Consider the following 20,312-nt stretch of genomic DNA (forward strand, 5'->3'; position numbering starts at 1 on the left):
TCTCCGTATCTGGACATTCTTCATCGTATCTTCCGTGAGACTCTTTTTCCTCGCATCGGGAATCTGGATATGGTCCACTCTTATCTCGTGGACATGCTTCTGTTCTATCAGCATGAGAAGGACGCAAACACTGGAGAGAGCCTGGATATTTCTCATGTCATGTGGTCTGAACTTCTCTCTGCCGTGTCTGAGCGCAAGTGCCCGATATATGGTCCATTCATCATGAGGCTCGTTGAGAGGGCCTGGGCACAGATCTATCCCAGAGTGTTGCTAGAAACTGGAGACTTGGTTTCTCATGAGATCAAGCGTCTGAGGAAGAAGGACAATTGGGTCACCCCAGCGCCTCAAACAGGGGGTCCGTCTGCTGCTGCTGCCATGGGGACCGGGGTGGGGCTGCCACTGATGATCACGAGGAGGACTTTGGGCCCTCTAGTACAGAACCGTCGTGGGCACAGAAGCTTAAACGCAAGATGAAGAAGCTTTTCTGCATGGAGTCTCATGGTATGTACATGACTCATGTGGCGGAGAAGCATGCAAGGATGCGGCACAAGGAGCTCATGCGTCAGATGGGAGCGACAGTTGCCAGTGGTTCTGAGGGTCAGATCACTGAAGAGGAGGAATGGATTCATCAGCATTGCCCTTGGACCGACTCCGATGCCGAGCAGTTTTCGACCCACGATGAAGATGCAGACGATCACGCTGAGATGTCATGTTCGAGATCCTCATCTTCCCATCACCTGGAGTCGTAGCATCACTCTTTGCCCTTTTTGATGTCTTGCTGCCAAAGGGGGAGAGAGTGTAGGGATTTGTATTGTTGTCGTGCTTTGAGTTTGTGTGTGTCGTCTTGTGTTTTCTTGTGTGTTCTCTCAGTGTCTTTGTTTGGTTTGGTTTGGTGCCTGTGAGACCTAAGTTCTAGACATATGGTGTGAGACATATGCTCCCTATCGCTACCTTATTACTTATGTCTATTCAGTATTGTAGTTTATTATGAGTTGCATGCTTGTCCTGTTTTATACTCTTCTCTCATATATCTTGTGCTTAGTATTGTTGGACTATAAAATATAGGGGGAGTGTTGATCCGAATGTGTGTGTCTTGCTTTACGAATGCTCCTCTAACTAGGTGCACACATTCTGGGGGAGCCCGTCTATATTTTGTAGTTCTTAGTTTTCTTACATTTATTTCTTTTCCTTGCACAAATCCTTAGTTGTCATCAATCCACCAAAAAGGGGGAGATTGTTACGGCATATCTCTCTCAAGGTAGTTTTGGTGATTGATGACAACATGTTTGCGGACTAATCATGTGCTTTGAATAGTTCACAGATTCACCCCTGGCACAAGACGTTTTCTTCCCTTCGGAGTGTCTTTCAAGACGGTGTAGCTCTTTCGTTTCTCTCTCGGTGGACTAGTTGCGTAGAGGGCACCGTTCTATCAAGAGGGGGTCCGCTGGGGTATTGCATGGGTGGAATCAACACGTATACATCAGCTTCTCACCCTCCGAGCTTTTCCATTCCATTGAAGAGATCTCTCCACTTTTCTTTGTCCTGTTTGGGTCCCAGCGGTAGTACCACGCAACCCAGCCGTAGTACCGCTGAGGAGCCACAAGCGGCAGTACCGCTCCACAGCGGTAGTACCGCCCGTGACTCCACAGCAGTAGTACCGCTGGGGTGCCTGGCACCACCGCCTCGTCCTCGGCCTCTTTGGAGAGATCCTCTCTCTCTCTCTTCTATGTCCCAGCGGTAGTACCGCACTACCAGCGGTAGTACGGCCGAAGGGTCACAAGCGGTAGTTCCGCTCCATAGCGGTAGTACCACCCGTGACCCCGCTGCCGTAGTACCGCTGGGCTGTCTGGCTCCTACCGCCTCGACTCGAGGGCTCTTTTTCTCGTGTAGGGTTTTGCGGCACTAGTTGCGGTTGTAGAGGCGGTAGTACCGTTTCAGGAGCGGTAGTACCGCCCCTACCACCGCGGTAGTACCGCGTTGGGTCCTATTCCCTCCTTGTCTTCTCTGCGCGGTAGTGCCGCTGGCTGGTGCCGCAGTACCGCTGACCTAGCGGTAGTACCGCCCTCTCTTAGCGGTAGTACCGCCCTGTGCGGGGCTGGTTGGTGGGGGGCAGCGGTTGAATTGTTGCCCCCACTATAAAAGGGGGTCCCCTTCTTCCCTTTGACCTACCTCTTCCCCCTCAAGCTCCATTTATTGCTCAAGCTCCATTAAATGCTCCAAGCTCCATTTTCGCCTGATCTATCTCTCTAGCCAATCAAACTTGTTGATTTGCTCGGGAGTGGTTGAGAAGGCCCCGATCTACACTTCCACCAAGGGATTTTCGATTCCCCCACTCATCCCTAGCGGATCTTGTTACTCTTGGGTGTTTGAGCACCCTAGACGGTTGAGGTCACCACGGAGCCATAGTCCATTGTGGTGAAGCTTCGTGGTTTTGTTGGGAGCCTCCTATTAAGTTGTGGAGATTGCCCCAACCTTGTTTGTAAAGGTTCGGTCGCCGCCTTCAAGGGCACCAATAGTGGAATCATGGCATCTCGCATTGTGTGAGGGCGTGAGGAGAATACGGTGGCCCTAGTGGCTTCTTGGGGAGCATTGTGCCTCCACACCGCTCTAACGGAGACGTACTTTCCTTCAAAGGGAAGGAACTTCGGTAACACATCCTCGTCTTCACCGGATCCACTCTTGATTATCTCTTACCTTTACTTGTGCAAGCTCTTTAGTGTTACTTCTCTTGCTTGCTTGTTTGCTTGTTGGTACTGCATCATATAGGTTGCTCACCTAGTTGCACATCTAGACAACCTACTTTGATGCAAAGTTTAATTTGATAAAGTTAAGTTAAAAAATTGGTAGTTGCCTATTCACCCCCCCTAGTCAACCATATCGATCCTTTCAGGAGCGCTGGATGATTCAAGTTCAAGTTCCAGGAAGGACATTCACGCCAGTCACTAAGCCCATAGAGTTTTCTTTTGATGCACCAACCTGGAGTCTAGGAAAGGGTATGGCAGCCCATATCACCATGGGACGCATTGGAGAAGTTTACCATAAGGAGCTTAAGGATACTATCTACCAGATTTGTGGGCGCCGAGATGAGCAATGGGAGATGATCAGCACCAGGAAGGATAGATCGATTGCCTCTTTCATCCAGGAGTTAAACCAGCACATTCGACACCAGGAGAACTAGATGTGCGCAGGCATGATAGATCTGAAGAAGGCAATGACAAGGATCACGGAGCTGGAGGAAGAACTCAAGGCCACACGCGAAGATTATGAGGAGGAAATCGTCGTACTAGTGGAGAAGAATGACGATCTGGAAAGGAAGCTAGGAGTATTCATGGGAGACCCCGTGCCAGGAGGAGGAGATGACGATTCCACTTGCCCGGAGAACTACATCATTATCGACGACACCGACTCGGACCCTGATGATAACGATGATGACTATGTTGATGAAGCTGGAGCAGATATCATGGAGTCTTCGACCAATCGATATTTCTAGTAGACTACCATATTAGTAGTAATATTCCACCATGTATATAGTATAGTCCAAGCACTTTTGTAACGATAGTTTTAGACCGATTGTATGCCTTGCTTGATTGATTGAGTGATATGATTGTGTTTGTCTCATGTGCATATGGGTAGTGTTTTCTCACTAGACCTTATTCTATTCTATTTCTCTTCCCTCTAAACCCTCAGATGCCTCCGAGACATGACCCCGGATTTACCTTTCCACCGGAGCTCACTCAGTTGATCCAGCAGCAGAATACCTTGATGCGGTTGTTAGTTCAGAACCAAGGCAACAACAACAACAACAACAACCCACCATCACCCCCAGTTCACAACTTAGCCCGTTTCCTGAGGTTGCAGCTGCCGGTGTTTTCCAGTAGCACCGAGCCGATTGTTGCAGATGATTGGCTCCGTAGGATTGGAAGGTAGTTAACCACTACAGGATACACAGATGCTGAGAAGGTGCATTTTGCCGCACACCAATTGGGTGGACCAGCAGCCTCATGGTGGGAGAATTACACTGTCACATATCATATAGCCATTGTTACATGGGACCAGTTCCAGCAGGCTTTTTGCATTGCCCATGTTTCAGCCGGAGCTATGGCCATGAAGAAGCGTGAGTTTCGCAACTTACGCCAAGGAGGGCACACTGTTGGCCAGTATGTGGATGAATTTAGTAAGCTAGCACGTTATGCCCCAGATGACGTCGCTACAGACGCAACCAAGAAGGAGAAGTTTCTGAAAGGACTGAATGATGAGTTGAGCATGCAGTTGATGGTGGCCAATTTTAATAACTATCAGGAGTTGGTGGATAGAGCTCTCATGCTTGAAGGGAAGCAGCAGCAGATTGACAGCCGCAAGAGGAAGTATGGACAAGGGAAGTATAATTCTGGAGCTCAGCAGAGACCCCGTTTCACCCCAAACTCGAGAGGACTTGTTCATAACCATGGATACCACACTCATAATTTTGTTTTGTTATTCTAAGATGATTGAGATATAATATTTATGAATGACCATTGAGACGCCTTTTGGGAACTGATCAACTAGAGTTTACGTTTTGTGCAAGTGCAAATGGATAAGAAAACAATGACCTCATGGCTACCATGAATTGACTTAAAAATAACCATTCCAAGGTCGAGTTGACAATAATGACTCTCTAAAGATGGTTAGCGAACATTAATTATCTCTATTTTTATTTGATATTTCGTATAAAAATAGTTAAGTTAGTTTACATTAGCGGTCAAGTCTTTTTATTATCACGACTTCACAATGGGGCAAAGTCCTCCCGGTTCCATTAAAAGTGAAACCACCAGGTTTGGTAGCTATTACAAGTCTAGCAATTTGAATGGAAAAAACAGGCAATATAAACACACATCAATACTAGGTGATCATCTTATACATCTCAAATAATTAGCATTGAGCACAAGACGGAAATTGTCTTTCTTCATAGCTATCATCGGACAACATCCAAGCAACCAAAGCTTCTTTGGGACTTCTGTTGAAGATGGCGTAGATGCCATTTTTTCTTCAACAGAAAATATTGACTCAACGAATTTTCCAACTCAAGTGGGGTGATGGGAACGACTACCGACGCTTTTGGATCCCAAGGTTTGCTTGGGGAGTGGAGCATAGGGATCACCGGTGCTTAGAGTATGCAAGAACATGATCTTGCACTAAATAGGGACATGTGAGACAGGAGAGCTTGTTTAAGAGCACCTTGAGTGCTTAGTTCAAACTTTGTCACCCATCAACAATTGGTGAGGAAGACCATGTGGGAAAGACCTTTTGGTTTTTTTCCAGATGATCCTCCTTGAGCAAGATTGTCATTTCTTTAGAGTAACTAGGATCAACCACCAAACCTATTTAACATCAGACCAAATTGCATTGTTAAAATGTGAGCATTTAAAAAAAAGAGGTTAAACCCCCAACATATCTTATTAATATTAATTGGAGTAAATAACAAGAGCAACCATGGCTAAACCATTATAAGATATGAATAAAAATAAACAATTAAGTCGAATTCTTCCGCTGCAATGACTTCAAGAAGGAATAAACAATCTTGCATCGTCATCATCACGTCTGGCCGAAGACGACTGAGACAAGGATTTTCATCATGGTCGCCGAAACCAACCACCGAAGGCCGACACATCAGCAAGAAGATAATGGCTTCAATAAGGTAACGACGCAAGTTCGCCAATGCCGAGTTCAACCAATCAAGGCCAAAACAAGAGTTTCACCTCGGAACTATTTCAATCATCATCTTGAAGACGACTCTTCCAAAACTCATGCCTTCTTGTACTCCACGCCAAGCCCGAAAGGCTCTACAAATGAGTGGGACATCTAGCCACCATAGACCACCACTTCGCTCTGACACGGTGCAGGTTTGACCCTATAACATCCACCATGACCCCAGGGCCGCTGCCCGTGCGTCCGTCATGTGAGCCGCCACCACGGTATCGCACACCACCCGACTAGCCACTCATAGTCGGCGAACATCGTAGCCCCAACGTCCACACGGAACCTGCTCACGCCGCCACATTCCTTGCACCGCTGCACTCTGTCCCAATCCCTAGCCTCCACTGATAGAATAAGAAAGGTTAATGTGACGATAGTCACCGATGCCATGGTCGCCGCAGCCCCGGTGCACACCACCATGACCACCCGTGTCGGGTAGAAGATTCAGGTTAGGGACATCCCATTGTCCATGGCCACCACCAAACTCCCCACCGCACATCGCCATGAGAGGATGTCGCATGACCTCGATGGCTTCTACTTCCTTGTCGTCGGCGTCGTTTTTTCGCATGCCTTCTTCTTTCAAACCGGACCGTTCTCGCCATGAAGGCCACTCCACCACAGCTCGCCGCAGGGATCGGAGTAGTGGCCTCCAGGATGCTCCGCTGGAGGCGACGACAGGCTTGCTGCAGCCCGCGTTGACATCTAGCGCGACCGCTGCGGACTCCAACGCATCCCACCGAGCGCCATGGTACTGCAGCACACGCGTGCTGCCTTTGGTCATGTGTCTCTTAACTCCACGAGCCTATGTTCTTGTACAATGTTATTCTAGAAGCCTAGCTGGCGAGCGATCCCAGTACACGGCAGAGAACAAGACAACAAGCGAGTGTACCTTTGTTCGCTTCATTTCTACTAAGCACATAAATTTAACGAGAATTATACTTCGGTGGCTACCTAAGGGAGCTCTGGTTCGACCCCTTCCACCCCTCCCGGCGGCTATCTAAGGGAACTCCGATTCGACCCCTTCCACCACTACCGGCGGCTACCTAAGGGAACTCCGGTTCGACCCCTTCCACCCCTCCCGACGGCTACCTAAGGGAACTTCGATTCGACCCCTCCCACCCCTCCCGGCGGCTACCTAAGGGAACTCCGATTCGACCCCTTCCACCCCTCCCAGCGGCTACCTAAGGGAACTCCGGTTCGCCCCCTTCCACCCCTCCCAGCGGCTACCTAAGGGAACTCCGGTTCGCCCCCTTCCACCCCTCCCGACGGCTACCTAAGGGGGCTCCGATTCAACCCCTTCCACCCCTCCCGGCAGCTAGGACTCATCTCGATCACAAGGAGATGTTCACCATGAGGGAGTGGGGTATTTTAATTCTTTGCGTTCTTTGCGGCATGCTCTCTGATTTACGGATCCACAAGGGTTGAGGGGCAAATCCATTACTACGCATGCGTATTTTTTTCAGAATTTCCTAGAACCTAAAAGGTCTGGTTTTATATTTTTCTTCAATAATCGAGCTCAACTAGCAATTCCGGGGAATTTTATCCTTATTTAGACTTTGTGCGAGCATGTGCATTTCTGTGATGTGTGTCTACGCCGATCGGGCGGCGCGGCATGAGATGGTCCCAACAGACACGGCACAGCACTGTACGGGGACGTGACGAGCGACCAGAGAGGAGAGGGACCCAATCCGGGAGGTTGACACGACTCCAGAACCCAAACCCGTCGGGCGACCGCTAACCCAACGAGGCGGCCACTCCGGTCCACGCGCCAGCTGCCGCCCGGGGCCCGCTCCGCAGTGACGCGGCAGCGCGAGGGAGGGGGCGCGCACCCGATGCGACGCGATTGGTCGGCTTCGCCCACCGCGTGCCGCCGGGACGGCGACCTCACCCCGTCACCCCACCCGTGTCCCCCTCTCGTTAAAAGGGAACCCTCTCTCGCCGCGCCGGTACGGACGTACACACTGCCGGCTCCGCTCGGCACACGCACGCGCACGGGGAGGGAGAAAAAAAAATACTGGCGAGGAGCGCGCCGGCCGCTCTCTGGCGTCGTCCTGGGCCAAGGGAAGGGATACGAGCGCGAGCCGGAGGAGATCGAGCCGAGCCCCTGCCCGTCCCCCTCTCCTGGTGGAAGACCCCCGCGCGCCACACGGGCGGCACGTGACTGACTGCTCCCCTGCCGCCCGCACCACTTGGCCGCCGGCGCCGGCCCAAAGCGGGCAGCGCGCGCGTGGTCACCGCTTCTGGGGAACCAGCGGGCCATGGAGCAGGAGGAGGGACGGAGGAAGCGGGAGGCGGCGGTGGTGGTGGTGCTGGAGTGCGTGGCGGGGAGCTCCAAGGCGGAGGAGTGGGGCGGCGGCGGCGCCGTGGTGCAGGAGGGCGACGTGGTGGAGTCGGTCCGGGTCGGGCTGGGCTCCGGCGCGGCGTCCCTGGACGCGCCCTTCAAGGGCGGCCGCGCGGGGCTCCACAAGGCCCTGCACAAGGCGTTCAAGCGCGGCGACACCTCCGTGGAGGTGCGCGTCCGCGGCGGCAAGGACCTGCAGGCCTGCATCCTGCCGCACCCCGGCGGCGCCAGCGCCCGCAAGCAGTACGTGCTCCGCTCCCTCCACGACCCCAACTACGTGCTCGGCTTCGGCGATCGCCTCGAGAGCGAGTGCCTCGTCCTCCAAGGTACATACTCAACTCGATCAATCATACAGCCGACTCTTCCTGATCCCCAAGAGCCACCCCTGAATTTCATGGACTGAAATTGCGAGATTTGACAGTGATATCTGCTACTGAATTATGAACTGGATAATTTTGCTGTCAATTCTCGGTGCCTGAAACGTCTGCGTGTGATGATATGGGACATTTCAATTTCAGTATGAACACTAGTAAAAATCTTTAGAAAACATGGAGGAGTATCAGCCAGATAGATTCGATGTGGGCTGGCTTTCATTTCAGCACGCACGCATTGCCTATGTGTTCTACTCCACGCCAGTTGCGAAAAGACAAGCTTGCTGTCAAGTCTGAGGTTCAGACTAGAGCATTGTCGCGAGGCAAATTTCTTCATTTCATATTCACGTCCATTCTTCCACAATGTTATGATATAAAACCAATGTGCATGTAGTTGTCACTAACTAGAAGTTATGATAGCTACATAAACAGAAAACAAAGGCAGCAAAGTGGACTGAGAAGATAGTAAAGTTGGGAAAACGGGAATGCATCGCTGAAACGTGTCAAGGAAATTGGCCATCTGTGTAGGTGGTGGTCAATTCCTCCCATAGTACGTCCCTACCTCGTGCGTTTCACTCGTTTTCTTGTCGCCGCCGGGGGAATGCGTCATGGTCGACTCTTGACGACGTGGTGGTCCTTGTGAACAGCCATCGTTTGTGGCTTCCTGGCAAGTATTGCAAGTTAATTTCTGTCCTTCGCTGTTGGTGAAGTGCTGCTCCATGATTGTCTTACCTGCCTGGTCTGACCATGGATGGCTTAACATCAATCTAGAAGTTCCGCAAACAAAAAGTCTATTTATATGTTGTTGTTTACTAATTCTCCAATTGTTCTTGCAATTTCTAGCTGTTCATTTTACGGCGAAATCATCCCTTATTTTGGGGGATTCGTTGGCATTGCTTCTGGATACCTTTTGGTTCATGCTTCCATTCGTAATTGACATTTTGCACAGAGTATAAAAATGTAGGAGTATTATTGTGATGACCTTTATTTATATGTAAAAATACTTGTCTTCTCCCTTGACAAAAGGCACAAGAGGTACAAGAGTGGCATCGGCGCTGAGCCGGGCGCAGCTCCAGGACGGGTACGTCACGTACCCCTGGGACAAGAAGATGCGCGACTCGCTACGCACGCCCAACTCCAGCTGCTTCCTCTCGATGCTCGTCCTCCCCAAGGCCCTGGACCTCAACGCGTGCCGGTACGAGTCCTTCGAGGACACGTTGGCCCGTGCCAACACATGGCTCTACTCGTCGCAGGACTCAGGGATCCCCATCGAGTTCATGAATCTGCAGAGCGAAGCTCTTCTCACCAAGGTGCATACGTCTTAACTTCAGAATTTTCGTACTACTAAAACAAACTTTCAACATTCAGTTGGTTTGCACCTGACAATAGCTAGTGAAGGTTCAGTTTGATCGGATAGTGATTTCATCCTCACACACTCAAATGTTCAGATATCTGGGGAGACGGCGTCTGCCACTGTCAACTCCGGGTCGTTGTCCGACATGTCGAACCTCGTGAACGCGACGCTCTACGGTTTCGAGGATTACCATGGGGTGGACATCGGTGTGGTGAAGGCGGCCCGGCTTTGGTACAGCTCCACGGCAGGAGAAATGCCGCTGGAGATACAGCTTCAGGAAGGTGACACCAGGCTAGGATTCGCCGTGAGCCGCACCGAAGAGGTTCATTTTCAGTTGCCACTGTACACAATACAGAAAACCAGTCACTACTCCAGCTTTCAGAAATGTCCATCTAACCTACCGTGCAACTTTTGTTTTCTTTCATCCAGGGTTTCATCTACATATCATCGGTGGTCGACGACGACGAGGACAGCGAGGCACCATCGACGCGGTCAGGGCTCCGCGACCTATTCAACCGGGCGAAAGTGGCGTCCAAACTACTGATCATATCAAGGGTGTCCAACGAGAAGGTCCTCCCCTGGATGATCTCCAGTTCAGGCGCAGTCCGTTGCTTCGACACCATCTCCCTCAGCCAGAAGCTCTCCTTGCACCGCCTCGCGCTGCAGCCCATCCAGCTACACCTGCTCATGTGGGAGAAGCCCGTCGGTGTCGCGGCGCAGAGCGTCGTTCTTTCTCCCAAAATGCCGTTCCCGCTGTCACTGCCTCCTCAGGTACCCCTAAGCATCATCGAGAGCTCTGAACATAGAGTAGATGCTGAGCAAGACTTTGTGTTGGATTCGTCGTTCCGGCTCGATGATTCTCCGGTCAGCAACTGGGTGTGATCTCAGCTTTCCTTTTTCGATAAAGGGTGGATTTTATTGACTCAAAATGAAGCATCAAGTGGATACAAACACGATGGGGATCTCAGCTTTCCTGGATACAAACACGATGGGGATCTCAGCTTTCCTGATTCTCCTGTTCTCTAGGCAGCGCTGCTTAGTTTGTCCTAGAGAAGTAGTGTTCAGATTTCGGAACCATTGTAGGTTTCTGAAGTAATCAGGGGAGATTGCTGAGTTTCATAGCATCTGAACATCATGTTGTGATACATACATAGTTTTTGTTCAGCATGGCATAAACAACGGAGGAACATATATTACTCATTTCCTTGTGCTCGGGTGCTCAATTGCCTACTCTGAATTTACTGACAAACACATGATGGATCAGCATTCTGACATTTAAGTTACCCTCACACAACACTAGCTAGCCATAAAATGAACATGTTAAACAAAGTTACACATAATGAACATGACAGACAGTTATCCTACTGGTCTTGCTGTTTTGTTGTGAGGACCTTGCACTTGAGCACTCGATCTTGGACATAGAACCCCGGCATCACCATGACCTTCACCCTCAACGGGTCCTGGGCCTGCCGCCGGTCCGGCAGGATGTCCTCCATGTACGCCTGGTCGAACGCCCGGCCCTCGTCGACCCGCAGGATGGGCAGCGGCGGCGCGAAGGAGAAGGCGAGCAGGTGGAGCAGCCAGACGCACTTGGTGGCGACGAAGAAGCACTGCAGCAGCTGCTCCGGCCACGGCCACGACCAGCTGAGCGCGGCCACCACGCAGCTCATCTTCTGGTCGCAGAACCGGCTGAGGTCCTCGCTGTAGTACCTGGTGCCCTTCCGCAGCACCTCGCTCCAGCTCAGGTTGCGCAGCGCCACGAAGGACGCGAAGCTCTCCCGCCGGCCCTGCCCCGGGTCCAGGTGCCTTGCCGCGCCGTTCCGCTGGAAGCTCGGGTTCTCGAAGTCCTGGTACAGCGTCTGGTTCATGACCGCCTCCAGGTGGTACAGCACCGCCTTGGAGCAGTGCCGGCCGGCGATGATGGCGAGCTGGTGCGGCCGGAGCAGCAGGTTCAGCTTGTCCGACAGCCCGTTGTCCGGCTCCTCCACCTGCTGGATCAGCGCCTTGCAGAGCTGCTTCACGGAGAGGCGCGCCTCGGAGGCGATCTGCAGGAAGCCTTCCACCATGGCCTCGTGGCTCACCGGCATGCCGTTGCCCGGCAGCTCTCGGCTCGCCCCGATCGACCTCGACGACGACCGCCGCGAGTGGGACTGCGTGTCAGCGCCGCCGCTGTGGTCCGTCGCTTGCCGCAGGGCCTTCTTGAGCTCCGAGCAATAGGCTTCCAGGCTCATCATCTTGGTGGTCAGCTCCCCCAGCGACGACCTCATCTCGGCGGCGTCCTCCTGCGCGGCGTCCCGGTGCGCGTTGGCCTCCGCGAGCTCCTTCCTAAGGGAGTCCAGCGACAGCAGCCCCCACTCCTTGAGGAGCTGCGACATGTTCCCGCGCTCGATGACGGCGGTGGTCGGCGGCGGCGTCTCCAGCTTCGGCTTCTTCTTTCCCTTGGCGAAGAGCCAAGAAAGGATCTGCGACCCTCTTTGCTTCGCCCGGGAGTGCGCCGACGGCGGGGGCTGGTGGCTGGATGAAAATGGCACTCGGCTGCTGCTGCCGAGGAACCCCAGAGCTTCCGCGTCGTTCAGACCGTGGTCCCTGCCAATCGTCGCGGGCCGGAACGCGCCGCCGCACGACGGCGGCATCTTGAACTCTCCCGCGCAGGTCGCCCTCCCGGCCGAGGCCGGGAAACGGCCGGCCAGCGGCGCGGACTGCAGAAAGGCCGGATGGATCCGGTTCACGCCTCTGCTCCGGAGGTGATTCTCGCTGGACGAAGGGGCGTAGTGGAAGTCGCTGTTGCAGGAGGAGAAGCCGTTGATGCAGTCGTCGTAGTCGGAGTAGGCGGCCTCGTCGTCGCCGACGCCGCCGCGGTCCAAGGTGATGCCGCCCCAGTTCTCTGACCGGCTCCGGTTGTCATGGCAGATGTCGTTGAGTCCAGCGGCCATCGCCATGGGCTCCTCGTCGTAAGTCTGCACCATGTTCAGTTGAGCAAGCAAGTCAGAAATGCAATCCTTCTCATAGGGTGGATTAGAATCGTACAGGTCCGTCCGCAATGATGCGAACGATGATTTACAGATTCGGTGAGCAGAGCAGGCACCGTGGATCCTACCAAGTTGGCAAGCATCACATCACCGGCGATCATAGCCTGGTGGGCACCGATGGCAACCATGAGAGACTCTGAATTTAACATTACTGCACCAACTGTTGCTAGCGTACACTCTGCCCAGCCAGTGCCCGGCCACCGCCGCTGCGTCGAGCAATAAACGCGCGCGGCGGCTGCAGGAGCCCGCACGGCAAGAACAGTGGGGCGACTCAAGAAGTAAATGAGCCGCCTCTACCATGGTACCATGCCACCAACGCCGCTTAAACCGGGAAGAGAAGCCAAGAAGGCACAGACCATCACGGTGACATGTGGTACAAGCAGGCTTGCGGCGCTCACCGGAGTAAACACGGGGTAGTCCTCGTCTGCGGCGGCGGTGGCCGCTGTCCGGGAGCGCGCGGGGGACGCGACCACCGGCGGGAGGCGGATGGTGGCCGGGCTGCGGCTGGCGCTGGAGCGGGCACCGGCATTGGGCGCGGCGGCGCGCTGGCGGAGGGCGGCGTGGAGCGCGCGCAGCTCGACGGCCTTGGCGACGGCGGCCTGGACCTCCTGCCGGGTGGCCGGGAGCGGGACCCCTGACGGCGCCGCATGGTCGAAGCCCTCGGCGGCCGCCATGGCCATGGCGCCACACCACTGTGAGACCGATGAACAGTGACGGGTCAAAGGCTGCGCCCTCGGCCGGCCGCTCCAAGGCTGTGCTGATGCAGTGGTGCTGCTGGACGGGCGCTGCGGTGCTGGGCTGGAAGTGGTCTTGTTGGGATTCGCGGGCAGGCACGGGTGGGGAGGAGGAGAAGGAATGGAGCGGAGCGGAGGGGAAGGGAACAGTGGAATTCGTGGGGAGAGAGGGACTGGTTGGTGCGGCGGATGCGAGCGAGCGAGTGAGAGTGAGGTGGTGGAGGTGGACGTGGGAGGGGGAGGGGGAGGGAGGGAACTGCGCATTTTGAAGAGGCCGGTTGGCAGCCTCTTTTGGGCTTTTCGCTTGTCGCTTTTGATTGGCGGTGCAAGTATTAAACGGGTGAGCAGTACTCCTGCTAATTTACTTTGCTTGCTGCTTGGAGCAGCGGCAGCCGATTCGTCCCTTCCAATCCAAACCAAGAATTAAGGGCCCTTTGCACTTTTGCAGACATTTTATACTAGTAGATGATGAATTGGCACGGGCTTGGGAAATGCTGGGATTTCTGAGGCATATGGAATACACTAGTAGATGTCCTCAAGGTGTACTGCACCAAACCGTTGAAAAACATGTTTAGAAATGGATCCCGATATTCACCACACGTGTGGCATCTTAGACATGCGTTTATACGTCCTGTTTGGCATAATCAGAAGGCAACCTACACGGGCTATATCCTGTATGTGTGAGCGAATATGAGAATTGCCCACACGTGTGGGCGCAACTACTTTGTGTCACACACTCAACAACTACAACTCATCCTTATCCCGCGCATGTGGCGTGAAGGAAATCTGCCCACACATCCTGGCACACCTACGTTAGTTACCCGCGGGAAGACAGTTTAGTTATCCCTGGGATGGCAACTTTAGTTATCGTGATGGCAAATCTAGTTGTAAAAGCATGGCAACTCCCTCTGTTTTGGTTAACTATAGTTATCCGCGGGTTGACACTTTAGTTATCCGGGGATAGTTGCCATGTGTGGTCCAATCATAGTTGCCATGTATGTTTAATCACAGTTGTCATGTGTGTTTATCTGGTTGCCAGGTACGTGCAACTGCAATTGCCACCTAGCAATGAATCATAGTTGCCACGTACGCACAACTGCAGTTGCCATCTAACAACGTATGAGCATCGTGTGGGCGAAAAGCAGTTCGCCCACACGCGTGTGGACTAGGTGGTGACTGTGTGGGCAGAAACCGGTTCGCCCACATAGTGCAGCAGGCAACCGCGTGTTGCGGGGCGTGTGGGCGAACTCTCCAACGCCCACACACACGATAATGCCCACGTGTTATTGAAATTCTAACAGTTTCCTTTAGGATTCGCGCAAAACAGAATCAACGTGAATCAACGCGTGTGGGTGAAGTACAAACATGCCACATGTATGGGCGTTATCATTTGGGTTAGAAAATTGTTGAAAGCTCAAATCAGTTTTATAGGGCAGAGATAATACACATCTACTGAGTCAATCGGTTGCAACAAACTTATTGTCAATTCAGATAATCTTGAGGTTATGAGTACAATGAATGAAGGAGGACGACCTGCAGGTCCAACGGCTACAATCTTTGATGATTGCTATTATATCACGTGCAGCTTCCTTTATATCTCATTTGTGCAGTATCAGAGATGCTAGTTATGTTGCTCATGAATTAGCAAATTTGGTTAAGGGTCTTGTAATAGTTTTTTTTGTTGAGCTTCCTAGCGAGCTCATCCCTCTCTTATTAAGAGATGTAATGCTGGTTGAATTGTAAACAAAGAGAGGGATATGATATTGAAAAAAAGTGCAGATTCAAATTTGATTTATAAATTCACGTGTAGAAATGATAATTCATGCATGATGACTCTATCCATAGATGAATTCGTCCTTTTTAGTCGTGGGTTGAATTTGGATCTAGAGAATCAATGACATGGTTTAGATATGTCGTATGAATGTTGTTTTTTCTATAAAAATATAAAAAAAATCAAACTAGGAGTCGCTGAAAGTGTCGGCATCCTTTCGAAAATAGACAATAACTCACAAATCCTTAAATATGTTGATGTTGTTCTCCTCTGAGACTCGCTGGCGGCATGCCATGAGCAAATCTTTATGTCGTCTATGGATCTCCAGAATACTCTCGGAAGCCAAGGTAACGTTGTTGACGTACCAACCAAGAAGCCATCGGTCATAGCCAGAAAAGTTAAGGACAATGAATGGAGGATCATATCGCAATCCCGAGGAAGAAGTCAACAAAGAGGGTTGGACAATCGCCCCCAATCCTTCTAGACACAACCAAGGATGTCTAACCTCACTAGATTCCGTACGAAACCAAAGCTAGCCATATGCTTCGCCAAACGGAAAAATAAGCCAGAAGACCAAGTTACTAAATTGTCATCGCCCACTCTGATGAATGATGCTATCGTAGACAACCAAGATGAAGCGTAAAAAAAGTGGGGCCTCATATCTAGTCATTACCGAAACACCATACGTCCTCGCCGATGCCAATTGACATCTCCAGAACAAGCACATGGCGGAAATAATTCATTACACGTTGGTGGTGCGTCCTCGACGGTCAGAAACTCCACAACCGATCCCCAAACCAGGGTCCCTCAACCCCACCTCGCTGGCACCGGAAGGCACCCAGAGGTGGCTTCAACCCGTCTCCTTTGTATTTCGTGAAATCAGATAGAGTCGGACTATGCGAAGAAGCCTCATTGAGCATGTATTGGTTGGGTGTAATGAGATGATATAGTTTGGAATAGGTTTTGGTGCGATATGAAATGGGTTCTATACTAGTCGGTGGTCCGGTCCATGGAGGACAAAAATATATTCAATCTCCTAAAATACATATATGATTTATGGGGACAATTGTATTTTTTTTCTAACCAGCTGACAGTTGTAACGTCTTTCATTCCCATCTCGCAAGGCGGCTAGGGCAAAGCCTTCCTCCCATCGATCTCTCACTACCGAGCCTGTGGATTCGCCTGTCCTTCGGCACCCACTCCAGCTACTGGTGGTGGCGAGGGGAATCCTGGTGCCTCGTCTCCAGCTAGTAGATAATTTAGGGGTCTTAGTCCTTGCAGGGGTAGTGCTTGGAAGGATGGTGATGCTTCTTCTTTGAGTCGGTCTTCCATGCTCCGATCCTCCTCAAGTTGTCCATCAGGACGAAAAAGACAGAGCTCTGGTGTAGATTCATGCGATCTCCTTGGGATGGCAAGGTTAATGTTTCTCATCGTGCGTAAGCGATAGCGATATTTGGTGTCAGGTTCTTCGGATCGACTCAAGGATTCAATGGCGACTACTCTGTCTCTAGAGCGTTGGTCCTTCGAGGCACGTGCATGAAGACCTCCTAGCTGTTATCAGGGTTAGATTGGCTATGATATGAGTGTGGGGGCATCAGCGCGTCGGCGGCTTGTTCTGGCGGTGACAACTGTAGTTTGACGGTCCAAAGATCTTGATGTATTTTTTATTTTGTTTGATGTGTATTTTTACTTTTGATGATGTTGGGTTCCATGATAGGGTGCGTCGACTACAAATTAAAATTTCCGTACGCGTAGAACAACCAAAAACATGCTACAGGAGATGGATCACAGATCGTTACCACTGTTGGGTTCTACGGTAGGATGCGTCGACTGCAAATTAAAATTTTCCTACGCGCAGAACAACCAAGAACATGCTACGGGAGATGGATCACAGATCGTTACCACTAGACGCGCAGTGTCGTGAGCGGAAGAAGAGTTGGGGCAGCGCGTCCGCGTGGCTCGTCTCCTCCTCGTCCGATCTCCCTCGAACAGCCGGTCGTTGGTTCCAACGTACAGGTTCGCCGGAGCGGTGCAAGTGCACCGCCTGTAATGGTATCCGCGCATGCAGGAGGAACGTCGTGCGACAGACTGCTAGATCCAATCACACAACCGGCGACGAGTGGAGGTGTCTATTCACAACACATGCAAACCCTAGTGATAGCGCCGAAGCGATCAACCGCATGAGTGTGCCGCACCCCCACTTTATATAGGCGTCCGTCGCAGGCTCAACACTTGGGCCTCGCACGGACCCTAAAGCCCAAAATCTGTTCGGCCTGGATCCGAGTCCGAGTAGGATCGCTTCTGACTCGTGGAGTCGAACCGGGCCTCACAGGTTCCTTCCCTTAAGCGCGCGACCCCTTAGGTTCTCGTTCACTTGGTCGCGAGTCATATGACATTCGACTCACCTGGTCGGTAGCGGCCTCTAGCAAAGCGTGCCAACTCCAAGTGTCCGATGAAGCTGGTTAGGCGAACCCGTACATCACACATCTGTTCCCTTTGCCACACGATATATATTGTCAGGCTCAAGGCGAGTCTGTCATCCTTGTGCTAGCCCAACCTCTTTCTTGTTCAAGTGATGTCGACCACAAACTGGATTATCTCATAATCCTAATCGCATGGCCATGCTTATCTTGGTCGGATCACATGAGGGGCCCAGAGTATATCTCTCATGATCGAAGGGGCAAATCCCATCTTGCTCAACCATGTCTCGCAGCATGGGTCTGGACAAGTCCGAAACCTACCTTTGTAACTACCCAGTCACGGAGTAGCATTTGGTTGGCCCAAAGCAAGTCTGTCACCATCCCCAGTACATGCGCCAGCTCAGGTCTTAAGACATAAAACGTATGTTGTACTAGAGACTTACAGATGACATATCGATGCGTCTCATAGTTGGGTCTGTCCACTCGGACCTTATCTCAACTCGGATCCGACTACGTCAAATCCGACCAGATCCTTCTGAGTCCATATTATCTGGTTAGCATCCAATGCTCCATGGCTAGTGAGACCAAGCCATCGACCGTGTCATATGTTAGTCTAGTCGGCTGCGCGTTCACACAACCCTTTCTACTAGGGACCTTTTAGGACGTTCATCATACAACGCATAGTCTCACAAACAAGTCACGTACTTGCTGATACACATCATTGATACTCCCTCCGGTCCTTTTTACTCAGCATATAAGAATTGTCTGAAGTCAAACTTCATAAAGTTTGACCATATTTATAAGAAAAAATATCAGCATCTACCATGCTAAAGTTATATAGTATCAAACTTTATGTCATGACACATCTATTGGTATTGATTTCACATTGTGAATGTTGGTATTTTTTTTCTATAAAGTTAGTCAAACTTTACGAGGTTTGACTTAAAACAAATCTTATATGCGAACTAAAAAGGACCGGAGGGAGTAATGTCCAAGGACTATCTTTATTCATAAATACATAAAAAATATCATCATACATGATTGCCTCTAGGGCATATCTCCAACAGATGAACCTTTATAATAGATATGAGTCCTTTTCACATAAAAATCGTACATGCATGATTTATTTTACTCTGAGAATAAGGGGTGTTTGGTTCCTTGTCACACTTTGCCATACCTCACCTTAGACAAATTTGACCAAGTTAGGTGGGTGTTTGGTTTTAACCACACCTAAGGCAAGAATTTTTTTATGACAGTGAACCCCAAATGTTATAGACACAAAAATTATGGTAAGATTCCTTTAGACAAGTCAAAATGTGACTAACAATTTAAGCAACACAAGTAAAACAAGTGTGGCAAAAATAATATGGCAATATATGGCAAAAATAGTAACAATCCAAACAGCCGCCTCTAAATGTTCTTTTTGTTCTTGTTTCAGGCAGGAGTTATTTCAAGTGCACTGGCGAAGCTAGTCAAGATGTGGGGGATGGGAGGGGAAGAGGGGCGAAGCAAAAGACTATATATATTTTTCAACCATAGTAAGAGATTGGATCATACGGCGTGCGCACTGTTCATTTCTAAATGCTCCATTGCTGCTGGTATAATGATGGTGACGACTTGATGCAGACGGTGTTGGAGACGACGACGAGTAGCACCGCCTGACTTGGAAGGAAGACGATCCGTGATGGCGGACGACACAAAACGCTTTCTAAATTTTGGGTGGGACTAAACTTTAGAACCAACTCTTGCTATTTATTCATGAGCCATTTTGAGATTTCTGAAATGGTATATGGGCCTAGCCCATTATTTTTGACACCAAGCCCTGCCACTGTTCAAGTTTATTTTACCATGGTACAGATGCACATGCTCATACATACGCATATACACTCACCCCTATGAGCACCTTCGAGAGAAGGAGCTGGCACATCCTCTTGAGATTGGCGAAGTCGCCACAAACACCTCTGTAGTCGACGGGAACGTCTTCTCCCACTAAACACACATCGCCGAAAGGACTAAAATAAATCCATGAAAATGCGAGCACCCATGTCAAGGACTTGAACTCTTGTGGGTTGGGATACCATTGTCCTAACCATCAAATCACATGTTGATTCACGTCATTGTTCAAGTGTTTAAAACCCATGTGTTTGCAAATATCTTTTTTGCATATGCAGATTGGAATTATGAACACGTGACAAGTGCTAAAAACACATTTTCATTTGGGGAACAGGAAAAGAAGATGAGAACTAAAATGGCAACTATTATGTTCATCAGAGAAAAGAACCTATGAGATGAGAAAAGAAAAAGTCGATTGAAAGGTGCAACATTACTTGGGTAGAGACATGGAGCTCGGACGCCCTCCTGTTTCCTGACATTCGTGGCATGTTGGATATAATATAATATTGACCCTTGACCTGAGCAATAAAGGTGTCATATTCAATCACAATGACAACGAATTTCGTTGTTTTATTTATTTATTTATTTTAAGCACATCACAATTGCAGATACTAAGCATGTACACTCACTTCCATAAATATGCGCACGAACACTGTACTCGTATGA

The 20,312-nt window shown here is 50.6% G+C and overlaps 2 protein-coding genes across 3 annotated transcripts; one reads left to right on the forward strand and one right to left on the reverse strand.

The window, feature by feature from the left end:
* Positions 1–7,670: 7,670 nt before the first annotated feature.
* LOC125509686 lies at positions 7,671–10,999 on the forward strand. Its single transcript, XM_048674710.1, has 4 exons — positions 7,671–8,400; positions 9,472–9,755; positions 9,894–10,121; positions 10,229–10,999. The coding sequence occupies exons 1-4, from the start codon at positions 7,992–7,994 to the stop codon at positions 10,679–10,681; spliced, it is 1,374 nt and encodes a 457-aa protein (XP_048530667.1). The 5' UTR covers positions 7,671–7,991; the 3' UTR covers positions 10,682–10,999.
* LOC125509685 (IRK-interacting protein-like) lies at positions 10,972–13,810 on the reverse strand. 2 transcript variants are annotated; one of them, XM_048674708.1, is made up of 2 exons: positions 13,227–13,810; positions 10,972–12,756 (listed from the first exon to the last, which is right to left on the reverse strand). In XM_048674708.1, the coding sequence occupies exons 1-2, from the start codon at positions 13,506–13,508 to the stop codon at positions 11,161–11,163; spliced, it is 1,878 nt and encodes a 625-aa protein (XP_048530665.1). In that variant the 5' UTR covers positions 13,509–13,810; the 3' UTR covers positions 10,972–11,160. The 2 variants fall into 2 exon arrangements, with proteins under 2 accessions (XP_048530665.1, XP_048530666.1); XM_048674709.1 differs by lacking the exon at positions 13,227–13,810 and adding an exon at positions 12,897–13,218.
* Positions 13,811–20,312: the final 6,502 nt, after the last annotated feature.

The sequence above is a fragment of the Triticum urartu genome, chromosome 5, assembly GCF_003073215.2.
Source record: "Triticum urartu cultivar G1812 chromosome 5, Tu2.1, whole genome shotgun sequence".
NCBI classification, from domain to species: domain Eukaryota; kingdom Viridiplantae; phylum Streptophyta; class Magnoliopsida; order Poales; family Poaceae; genus Triticum; species Triticum urartu.

Bases quoted from the DNA above. Each gene is read 5' to 3' on its own strand.
- LOC125509686 (XM_048674710.1), top strand. From the start codon at position 7,992: ATGGAGCAGGAGGAGGGACGGAGGAAGCGGGAGGCGGCGGTGGTGGTG. The intron at 9,756-9,893 runs GTGCATACGTCT...TCAAATGTTCAG, and splicing joins GCGAAGCTCTTCTCACCAAG to ATATCTGGGGAGACGGCGTC. The intron at 10,122-10,228 runs GTTCATTTTCAG...TCTTTCATCCAG, and splicing joins CCGTGAGCCGCACCGAAGAG to GGTTTCATCTACATATCATC.
- LOC125509685 (XM_048674708.1), bottom strand. From the start codon at position 13,508: ATGGCCATGGCGGCCGCCGAGGGCTTCGACCATGCGGCGCCGTCAGGG. The intron at 12,757-13,226 runs GTGAGCGCCGCA...AACATGGTGCAG, and splicing joins ACTACCCCGTGTTTACTCCG to ACTTACGACGAGGAGCCCAT.